The 11,561-nt window shown below is 39.1% G+C and overlaps 1 protein-coding gene across 1 annotated transcript; it reads left to right on the plus strand.

The window, feature by feature from the left end:
• The first annotated feature begins 2,979 nt into the window (after nucleotides 1–2,979).
• Nucleotides 2,980–8,766, plus strand: LOC110684570 (protein transport protein SEC23-1-like). Its single transcript, XM_021861013.1, has 5 exons — nucleotides 2,980–3,939; nucleotides 4,388–6,208; nucleotides 7,291–7,407; nucleotides 7,523–7,594; nucleotides 8,223–8,766. The coding sequence occupies exons 1-5, from the start codon at nucleotides 3,550–3,552 to the stop codon at nucleotides 8,358–8,360; spliced, it is 2,538 nt and encodes an 845-aa protein (XP_021716705.1). The 5' UTR covers nucleotides 2,980–3,549; the 3' UTR covers nucleotides 8,361–8,766.
• Nucleotides 8,767–11,561: the final 2,795 nt, after the last annotated feature.

Below are 11,561 nucleotides of genomic sequence, written 5' to 3' on the forward strand. Positions count from 1 at the left end.
GCAAAGAAAAAGAAGCTGAGGAAAGAAGAAACGTTGCAAAGGAAGCAGAAGAAAAAAAAAGGGTAACTTTTATGCATGAAAAGGGTACCTTCCATGGGTAAAAGGGTAACTTTTATGTATAAAAAGGGTACCTTTTGTGGGTAGAAAAGGTAACTTTTATGCACGAAAAGGGTAACTTTTGTGGGTAAAAAGGGTAACTTTTATAGATAAAAATGGTAACTTTTGAGGGTAAAAAGGGTAACTTTTGTGGGTAAAAAGGGTAACTTTTGTGGGTAGAAAATGTAACTTTTATGCACGAAAAGGGTAACTTTTGTGGGTAAAAAGGGTAACTTTTATAGATAAAAGGATAACTTTTATACATAAAAAGGGTAACTTTTGTGGGTAAAAAGGGTAACTTTTATAGATAAAAAGGGTAACTTTTGTGGGTAAAAAGGGTAATTTTTATACATAAAAATGAAAATTTGATTTTAAAATGGAAATAAATACCTGATTTTTCGACTGATACATCACTCGTTCTCTAAATCCAAAGTTATGAAGGCTCGGAAATTTGATCGGAATATCAATTAGAAACCTAAATCAGAAAAATTTGAGAGCGAAATATCACAATTTAAGAATGTAGCACCAAAAAAAAAAATTTAAGAATGTTAGGGTTCGAAATTTGATAAAACGAAAAATCAATTGCAGACTGAGAAATATAGATCAAAGGAAGCAAAACTCTATGAGAGATCATCCTAACAACAACCTTATTGTAATTTGAGGTTGAATGTGTTTGTAAATTTGGTAGTTTGTTGGAAGAGAGAGAGGAGAGAGAATAATACAGAGTATTGGGGATAATGAATTTATTAGTGGCACACGTGTGAGAATTGCTGATGTACAATAAATTACTGTACACCCGGGGCACACAAAAGGTTTTGATTCATAAAGGCCCTCCTCTAGATCATTGGGCCGTGTATAAACACCAAATCGGGCCCAACTTAGTATTTTGGCCATAACTTCCTCATTATTCATCGGAATTGGGCTTATAATATATCGTTGGAAAACACTTTTCGATCCCTATCCAACTACACTATTATTGGACCCTTTTCATGTACCAAAATAAACTGTATTGGCTATTTTCATAAAATAGAATAGGTTTTCGAAAACAGAAATAAGAGAATTTTAATAAAAACTAATCGCAACACTAGACTTTCCACACTTTCACTTTATTCGTTATGATTCGACGCAAAAGGTATTCATCACCGGGTTTGGTTTTGGAGAGACACATTTGGGTGTCTACAACCCCTAACCGAGTAACTCAAGTAATCCCTGCTGCATGGTACATCAGACCGCATACAAAATTTTGTGATGTATAGTTTGGACGTTTGTATTTTGGATTTTTTTAAAAATATGACAACCTGATGGGACAAAGAGAGTATGTTTTACTAGTTTGATTTAAATATATATACACATAATGGGTAATACATAGGGATGGCAACGGGTCGAATCTGGATCGGGTCCAGATGGACCCGATCTAAATCCGTTTTTGGAACAAGGATCCAGATCCGACTCAGATCCGTTGGGTCTTGAAAATGGCGACCCGGATCCATATTCGATGGGTCCAATGGATCCGGGTCTGGATTCGGGTCCAAAACGATTCTAATATATCTTGCCTAGTTTTTGCAATAAATGTAATGTTTGGGTAAAAAAATACATTTCAAACTTTTGTCGGGTTATTAAGTTCAACCTAAATTAAAGTTATACAACTAATCTATAAACACAAAATAAATAACCAACTTATATACTTATATTTTAAAATTAAATTTTAAACAACAAAAAAGTACGATGTTACAAATGAGCAAGTGAAAAAACTACAATGATGTATCCGATATGAGCATCTAAAATTCATCTTTTAAAAGGACCGATTTTTATCAGTACTAACATCATCAACATTTTAAATAAAGAAACAAAAAGTTTTAGAGATTTTTTAATAGGAAAATTAAAAAAACGGGTAAACGGTTTTGGGTCTGGGTCTAGGGGTCCGACAGGTCCAGATCCTTTATTCAGCAGGTCCCGGATTCGACACGGATCCGATAGGTCCAAAAGTTTGAAATCGGATCTGGATCCACGGATCCAGGTCGAGTCCGGATCCACTGCCATCCCTAGTAATATATTATGAGACATGTAAATAAACATATATAAATCATTCTGATTAAAAGGTATAATATAACCTAAATATATAAAGCCCATAAACCATTCATATCTTTAGTATGTCTTTATTTTTGCAAAACAATAAATTGAAAATATCAAGTAATTATTGTGATTAATGGTTGCATTTATTGCGATCTATAATGCTGTATAAGTTTTCAATATTGTGAATTAATTTAATTACTATTTAAATTTTATAAAATTTAGTATTTGAACTTTTAAAACAGTGAAATTGCACGGGTTTCATACAAGTTAAATGGACTAAATCAATAAAACACGACACATGACATGGTAAAAACAGAGTACCAACCGATTTTTGCCTGTTAAAAGTGGACACCCCCAAAATTTGTAATATTAAAATGTAATTCAAAGATTGTATTATTTAAAAAGAAACTGCCAAATGTTGTACTTCCTCCGTTCTTTTATTATTGCACCATAAGGGTTTGGCACAAATTTTTTGATAGTGGAAAAAAGGATGAGAGAGAAAGGTAGAAATACCAAGTTGCCCATGTGATTGTATGCACAAAATAAAAGTACGGGTTGAAAAGCAAGGGTATAGTAGGTATTTATAGTGTGAACACATAAATTTCTTTTCCTAAAATGAATATGGTGCAATAAATGTGAAACTTCCTTAAAAGATAAGTGGTGCAATATTAAAAAAACGGAGGAAGTATTATTATTTGTAATTTTTCCTAATATTTATATCAATTGTGGTCAATTGACCTCCAACTAGGCAATTAGCCACAGTATATAGTTTCTAGAAATCGGGGTATTACACCATGACCCAGCCCATAAAGCCCCACGCCCAACTAGCAAATCACTCCTCAAGAGTCAAGACATCAACTATAGACAGACAAGGTTTTGATCCACTTCACAAACTTGTGAGTTTATGTCTTTCACCATTTTTAAGTTCCCTTGACTTTCTTTGCACCACTTGGCTGACTTCTCCTTCCATAGTTTCCCGGTTCTCACTACAGAGCTTCACAAGCAGCCCTTCAATTCAATTCTTCCCAAGTTTCCATTATCATGATTATTACAATTTTCCCATTTTATTCAAAGTTACACTCAATTTCGGTTTGATCGCCCAACATTTACTTCAATTGAGATCGGATTTTCCCAATTAAGCATCTGATCTCCAGTACAACAAGATCTTGGATGATTATCATAATTTCACCCATCAAATTTTGAAAAATTAAGGTTCTTCCTGATCCAAAATTCAGAATACTCCGATCTAATTCGAACAAACTGCTTAATGCTTAACCTTTTTCGATTCAGAATAAAGGGGCGAATGCGAAATCTCCTCCAAAAGGGGTTCACTTCTTGTTAATAATTTTGGCTGTAATTGCTGAAATTAAGCATCCAACAATGGCGACTTTACCAGAATCAGCTCCCAAATCAGAGAAATTATTAGCTACACCACCAAGATTTCCTCCCACATTAATGGTGCAGCAGCATCAGGCAGGGACTGCGTCGTCTTCGTCTGCGAATTCGCCGCAATTGAGTACACCGCCCGGGCCGCCCGTGTTCACCTCGCCGCTGAGACCGGCTGCAGTGCCGTTCCGAACATCCCCTGCTTCGCCGCAACCGGTTGCGGTTGCTTTCCCACCTCCAATTACAACAACCCCGTCTTTTCCTTCTTCTACTTTACCCCCTTCTTCTCCTCCAAGTTATTCTTCTCAAAATGTTTCTTTTGATCATTCTTCTCTTTCACCCTTTGAATCCATTGCTCCCCTTGTTCACTTTTCTGCTCACAAGGTAATTTCTTTCTTCCCTCTTTTTCTTTCTTGATTGATTTCTGTTTTCTTGTATTGGTGCATTGTAATTGAATTGGTATTTGTTTTGATCTGTTTGATTTTTTTTTTTTCCTGAAATTTTCAAGCTTTATTACTACTTTTGTTTGTTTTCGATTGTTTCGAGGTTTGGGTGCTATTTGATCTGTCATTGTACGTGTAATGGTAGTCTATCTCGAGTCCTCGAATGACTTTAACAGGCTAATTTAATACAAGTACAACTTCTTGTTGTTTTAGTTTGTTTCGAGGTTTGGGTGCTTTCATTGTGCGTATTATAGCAGTCTATATCAGGTCCTCGAATGTCTTTAACAAACTAATCTAATTGCCATCTATACTTTGTTCTTGACTGTTGGTCGAGGTATAGCATTTGGTTGTTTTCTTGATGTTAGTGTTGTCATTTTGGTTTATGGCAGATATTGAAGCAGAAAAAGCAAGCAAATGTCCCAAGTTTGGGGTTTGGAGTAGTGGTTTCGCCTGGAAGAGAGGTTCCCCAAGGTCCTCAAGTAATTCAGCGTGATTCTCATCGTTGCCAAAGTTGTGGTGCTTATCCAAATCCGTATTGTAATGTTATACCGACTTCAGGGCAGTGGCAATGTATTGTTTGTCGTAACTTGAATGGGAGTGACGGTGAATATGTAGCATCGAGCAAGGCAGAGTTGCGTAGCTTTCCTGAATTATCCTCTTTTGTGGTTGATTATGTCCAAACTGGAAGCCGATTATCAGGTTTTGTTCCTGTTTCGGATTCGAGAACCTCTGCTCCCATTATCCTTGTCATTGATGAATGTTTAGATGAACCACACCTTCAGCATTTGCAAAGTTCTCTTCATGCTTTTGTTGACTCACTCCCGCCAACAACTAGAATAGGTATCGTTTCATATGGTCGAACAGTATCTGTATATGATTTTTCTGAGGATTCTACTGCATCTGCTGATGTGCTATCAGGGGATAAGTCACCTAGTGAGGAAAGTTTAAGAGCACTAATTTATGGGACTGGTGTATACTTGTCTCCTGTGCATGCTTCGCTTCCTGTAGCACACACCATATTTTCCTCATTCAGGCCCTTCAAGGCCAACATTGCTGAGACTGCTAGAGACCGCTGCTTGTGTACCGCAGTGGAAGTTGCTCTGGCAATTATACAAGGGCCATCTGCTGATTTGTCCCGAGGAGTGGTGAAAAGGCCAGGGGGTAAGAGTAGGCTATTAGTTTGTGCTGGTGGACCTAATACATTTGGTCCTGGAGCACTTCCACATTCATTTAGCCACCCAAACTATCCTTATCTTGAAAAAACTGCAATGAAGTGGATGGAACACTTGGGTCAGGAGGCTCATAGACAGCAAACTGTTGTAGATATTTTCTGTGCTGGAACGTGCCCTGTCAGAGTTCCTGTTCTGCAGCCGCTCTCAAGAGCCTCTGGTGGTGTTCTTATCCTTCATGACGACTTTGGGGAGGTTTTTGGTGTTAATTTGCAGAGGGCATCTAGTAGGGCAGCAGGTTCCCATGGTTTGCTTGAGATACGTGTTCCCGAGGACTTTCTTGTCACTCAAGTTGTTGGTCCAGGTGAGGAAGCTCACTTGGATTCACATGAAAATTTTAAAAATAATGCTTCTGTCTCGGTTCAGATGCTAAGTGTGGAAGAAACACAAAGCTTTTCAGTTTTCATGGACACCAAAAGAGACATAAAACACGAACATGTATACTTTCAATTTTCTATGCAATATTCAAATGTTTACGCAGCTGATATTACTAGGGTTATCACAATAAGATTGCCTACTGTTGATAGTGTGTCAGCCTATCTTGACAGTGTTCAAGATGACGTCGCTGCAGTTCTTATTGCCAAGAAGACTCTTTTGCGAGCTAAATCTGCGCCTGAGGCAGTTAGCTTGCGTTCTACAATAGATGAAAGAGTGAAAGATATAGCTTTGAAGTTTGGTTCACAAGTTCCAAAATCTAAGCTCTATAAGTTCCCAAAAGAGCTTTCTTCGTTGCCAGAGCACTTGTTCCATCTTAGAAGAGGTCTGCTGCTGGGAAGCATCGTTGGTCATGAAGATGAGAGATCTGTGTTGAGAAATCTATTTCTAAATGCATCTTTTGATCTTTCTTTGCGAATGGTGGCGCCTCGATGTTTAATGAATAGGGAAGGAGGCACCTTTGAGGAGCTGCCAGCTTATGATCTATCCATGCAGTCAGATACCGCTGTTGTTCTAGATCATGGAACAGATATCTTCATTTGGTTGGTAAGTTTTTCACTTTCTTCACTGGTGCTTTACTGTAAGATAAGCCCTTGAGAGGTATGTTTAGCATAATTTTAGCCTTCACATGTTCGTGCTGTATACTAGAGAATTTTGTTCGAGGAGTATGGCTAAAAATGAAAGCATTTTATTGTTAGCTAGAGAGCACAAATGTGAATCTCGTATTATTTACTACCAAATAAACAGGTCATACTTATCAAAAATTAATTCTAGTTAGAATTCCTTTTTATATTTTTATTTTTTTTATTTATTGTAGGGTAGCTACTAGCTATTAATATATTATTGAGATTAATAAAATGACATAGTTGTCTTTTGGTTGGCAAATAATTGATTTTCCTAGGTAATAGATGTATTGTACACTTGTTTTGTTACAAATTACAATAACATAGGGAGTTCTACTTTCCCACAAAATGGAAGATTTTACTTACCTAGATCCCTTACCCCATGGCAGTGGAATCTCTCATGGGAAATCAAAAGTCCTACGTCCAAACAAACATATTTTGGCATTTCCTAGGAAATAACATTGCATGGACATTGAAACTTCATTTGAATTACCACTTTAATACTTCCTTCATTTAACTGAACATGTAGAATTTTGTATTGATATAGTAAAATTGGATTTTATATTGCTGTAGTAATGTTGAATGGCTTAAATTTTGGATAAAAAGGTATTGACCTAAACAACTTTTATTTTGGATTGGGTACAATGAGAATTTTTTTGTATTCTTTTCCATTTGAGGTGTCTTATTTTACTTTGTTTTGGAAGATGAGGGAGGAGTGGTGGGTATGTTTTGGGTTATATTCAATTTCCCTCGTGCAATTCATTCATTTTTGTTGAATCTACCTACTTGCTTATGACCTTTGCAGACTGTGGCACAGGCATCTCTCTCTCTCTCTCTCTCTTGGTGACTTTTGTTCATGTCCTGCTGAATGCTACTGCCTGCTTTTATAATATATTATCCCTCTCCCCCCTCCCCCCCTCCCCCGGATAATTCATAATTTACATAACACACATCCTTGTCAGTAGCTTCCTAATAAATATTGTCCTGTTTAATTTTTATTTCCAGGGTGCTGAGCTTTCTGCTCAAGAGATAAACTGTGCTGCAGCCTTAGCAGCTTGTAGAACACTGGCAGAGGAGCTTAGTGAATCAAGGTTTCCAGCTCCACGTATCCTTGCATTTAAGGTTACATTTTCTCTTCTGCTTCTGATCTTCACTTCTTTTCAGTTTTTACTCTTCTAGATCTCCCTCCCACCTATAGAGATAAGGTGAAATGCTAACATATATTTATCCTCCACAGGAAGGAACTTCTCAAGCTCGTTATTTTGTTTCCCGATTAATACCTGCTCACAAGGATCCAGCTTATGAACAGGTAGGCACTCCCCACTTCATTCTGTTTAATTTTTTAGGTTTTTCTCACTCCCTTCTGTTGCTAATGCTTCTTCAAAACTACTACTCATCAACAATATTCACTTCGTCCCAAAATTATAATATGCTAAATAAGTTCATACCAAGTTACTTTCTAAATCTAGCAAGTTAAAATTTGAACTTTTCCAACTTTACTCACCCTCCTGCAATCATGAGGGTGAGCCACTTTGAAAGACTTTCAAAGGTCTACCCTTAATGACGGCATCTTCAAGTAAGAATTCCTAATTAAAGCATATTTGTATAAAGATGGAGAATGTGAACGATTAATGATAGTTATGGAATTTTGAGTGAGTTAATGTGGCAAAAAATGAAGTCTGAAGGATCCAAAAGGCCTTCTGAAAAACGAATATCTGTGATGCGTGTCACATTCTGAAGTACGTGATGTGTGTGCCTTCACCTTGTCTTTCTTACCTTAGCATCCTTGAAGTGATTTATACTGTTAAAGATTAACCGTGTGACACGCTTCAATAATTATACTCCTGAATAGATTTACATTGTACTATTGTAGTTATGACCGTTTACCTTTACCCTCTTATGTTCATAAATTTGTGATTCTTGAACACTGGATGCAGGAAGCAAGATTCCCACAGCTTCGAACGTTGAACTCAGACCAAAGAGCTAAGTTGAAAAGCAGTTTTATTCACTTCGATGATCCAAGCTTCTGCGAGTGGATGCGTAGTCTGAAACTTGTTCCACCCGAGCCCAGCTAAGGAGTGTTCTGTGTTGAATTGATTGATAAAAACGGAGGAAGAGGCAGGAGCTGAGGGTTGCTGATTTGACTTAGCTTTTTTCTTTTTTCTTTTGAATACTGCATCGCACTTTTTGTTGTTTGGATACAAAGCAGAGTCCTGCAATTTAGGAGCCATTCTTTCAAATTTTTGCAAGGTAAAATTTGTTAAAACTTTGTGGAGAGTAGAGACCTTCCAAAGGGAGGTTTGTGATGTATGAATAAATACATAAGGAGGGGTGTTGGGGTTATTTCACGTAAATGCATTTCTGAATTTAGAATAATACCATTGGGTTATCAATTGTATCACCGGATGATCAAGTAGTATCATTGAACATTCAGTGGTATTATGTATATATGTAGTGGTATTATATATTTATTCAGCAGTACTCACTATGTGTAGATATAATATCACTACATAGTCAATGATATTATCTAAGCTTTCAATGGTACATTTAAAAATGATCCCCACTTATCCATCTCTATCCTCCTTTCTCTCACCCCCATGTGCTAGATTTAGAGTGTACCACTAGGTGATTTATAGTATCACTAGATGATCAAATAGTATCATTGAACATTCAGAGGTACTATAAATTCATTTAATGGTATTGTATATTCATTTAGTGGTACTAACTACGTGTAAAAATATTATCACTACATATTCAATGATATTATACAAGCTTTTAGTGGTACATTTAAAACTGGTTCTATGTGCCCATCTCTCTTTTCCTTTCTCTTACCCCCAGTTTCTAAGGCGACAGTAGCTTCCCTTGTCCAACAAAAATTATCTTTACCAAGCTGATCAGTGAGAGGCCTAGCTATGAGAGCATAGCCCTTGATGAATTTGCGGTAATATCCCGTGAGACCAAGAAAACCTCTCAACTCCCTCAAATTCAAAGGAGGAGGCTAATCTACCATGGCTTGTATTTTTGTGGCATCCACCTTAACCCCATCTGCAGAAATCATATGCCCGAGATATGCCACTCGAGTTTTGCCTATCTCACACTTCTTGTAATTAGCATACAATTCGTGTGTAGCTATAGTTTCCACAACCTGTCGGAGATGATGCAAAAGGGACTCCTTAGAAGTGTTGTACACGAGAATGTCATCAAAAAATACAAGGACGAATTTCCGGAGAAATGGTCGGAAGACCTCGTTCATTAAGGACTGAAAAGTGGCTGGCGCGTTGGTTAGCCCAAAGGGCATAACCAAGAATTCATAGTGACCCTCGTGGGTCCTAAAGGCAGTCTTGTGCACATCCTCAGCCTTCACCCTAATCTGGTGATATCCCGATTTTAGGTCGAGTTTTGTAAAGATGGACGTGCCTCCCAACTCATCCAATAGCTCTTCGATGATTGGAATAGAAAATTTATCCGAGATTGTCTCTTTATTCAAAGCCTTGTAATCCACACAGAAACGCCATGAGCCATCTTTTTTCTTAACTTAAAGCACCAGACTCGAATAGGCGCTTGTAGAGGATCGTATGATGCCAGCACTTAACATATCCGTCACCAACTTTTCAATCTCATCTTTCTGAGACTGAGGGTACCTGTAGGGCCTGACGCTGATCGGGTCAGCGCCACTGCGAAGTACAATAGCATGTTCTATTTGTCGTTGCGGTGGCAACCCCTGAGGCATATCAAAAACCCGATGAAATTCCTGCACCAAAGGCTGGAAAGCTACTAGAACCAAGGGTGCTTCAACTTTCTCCACTTGCTCCATTCAATTGAATTCAAGCAAGTACCCATGTCCCTCTTTCTGAAAATTCTTTAACATAGCTTTAAGCGAGATTCCCGTCCTTCCCAGCTGTGGGTCCCCTTTTAAGGTCACGGTTCACCTCCCACTTGGAACTTAAGCGTCTGAGTTTTCCAATTAGTGGTTGTATTACCCAATTTTTCTAACCACTGAATGCTAAGGATGATGTCTAGGGGTAATATGAGGAAATCCTCAACAATTGTCACCCCTTGGAGGTCCAGCACTACCCCCTTACACTCCCCCTCTCCTTGAACAATTTCTCCCGTACCCAAAGTAACTCCAAAATTCTTAGGGTAGATCAGTGTTACCTGTAATTTTTACGCGGCGGTGGAAGAAATGAAGTTATGAGTCGCTCCCAGGTCGACCATCGCCACCACAGAGCTTCCATTAATTACTCCAGCCAAAAGCATGGTCGTCGGGCTGGTGAGACCCAATACTGAGCTCAGTGAGACCTGGGTATCCATAAGGGGTGGCGAATCCGTGAGGGTAGACGGGGTGATAGGTGGTTCTAGGGTGGTTTTATCCACGGAAAGCTCGCCAATGTCTTCTCCGTCCTCATCATCCACCGTCAGCAACACACTCAAGCCGCGGTGCTGACAGCGGTGGTTCAGTTCCCATTTCCCGTCGCAACAGAAATAGAGAGCCTGCTCTCGTTTCTGTTGCAGCTCCTTTTCGGTCAACCGGCGCAATTCTCCGGCGGGTTTTGGGTTAGGAAAGCGGTTGGTGTAATGCTTGGTTGGGTTGATTTGGTTGTGATGTTGCCTTGTGGTTTGGGAAGCGTTTGGGTTCAAGGTTAGGGAGGTATTAGGGTTGGGTCATGTATTTTGGTACTAGGTTCTCCAACTGGGCAAGGGTGTAATGTGGGCTTTGGGCTTTGGTCTTAGTTTAATCTTCTCCTTGATCCGCTTAGAGAGGTCCATGGCAAGATCCGGCGTGGGCGGGTTTTGGATTCGGACCTTGACCCGAATATCCTCCTTCAGGCTATTTATATACTGCCCCTTCGAGATTTCTTTTGGAACTCCATCAATCTGGGCCAAAAGTTTGATAAACCGGCGACAATACTCAGCCACCTTGCCGGTTTGCTGATGAGCGAGCCACTACTCATGGACCGACCCCGTCGCGGTGGATCTGAATTGGCGGAGAAGGAGCTTCTTCAAGGTTTCCCAACTTGCCACGGTATGTCTCCTATTCTCCCACTGATACCAGAGCAGAGCATCTTCGTCAAGAGTGACAATCGCCGCCTCCAGATGGTCTTCCTCCGACAACCAGTAGAAATGGAAGAACCGTTTAGCTCTGAGAATCCATCCATCAGGGTTCACTCCATCAAAACTTGGCAAGTCAAGCATTCTTAACTTCCAATTAGACTGACCCGCCTGGAATCCACCATCACCATGATCCAAGTGAGGTTGCGAAGAAAATGGGTTATCCC

The sequence above is a fragment of the Chenopodium quinoa genome, unplaced genomic scaffold (genome assembly GCF_001683475.1).
Source record: "Chenopodium quinoa cultivar QQ74 unplaced genomic scaffold, ASM168347v1, whole genome shotgun sequence".
In the NCBI taxonomy this organism is placed as follows: Eukaryota; Viridiplantae; Streptophyta; class Magnoliopsida; order Caryophyllales; family Amaranthaceae; genus Chenopodium; species Chenopodium quinoa.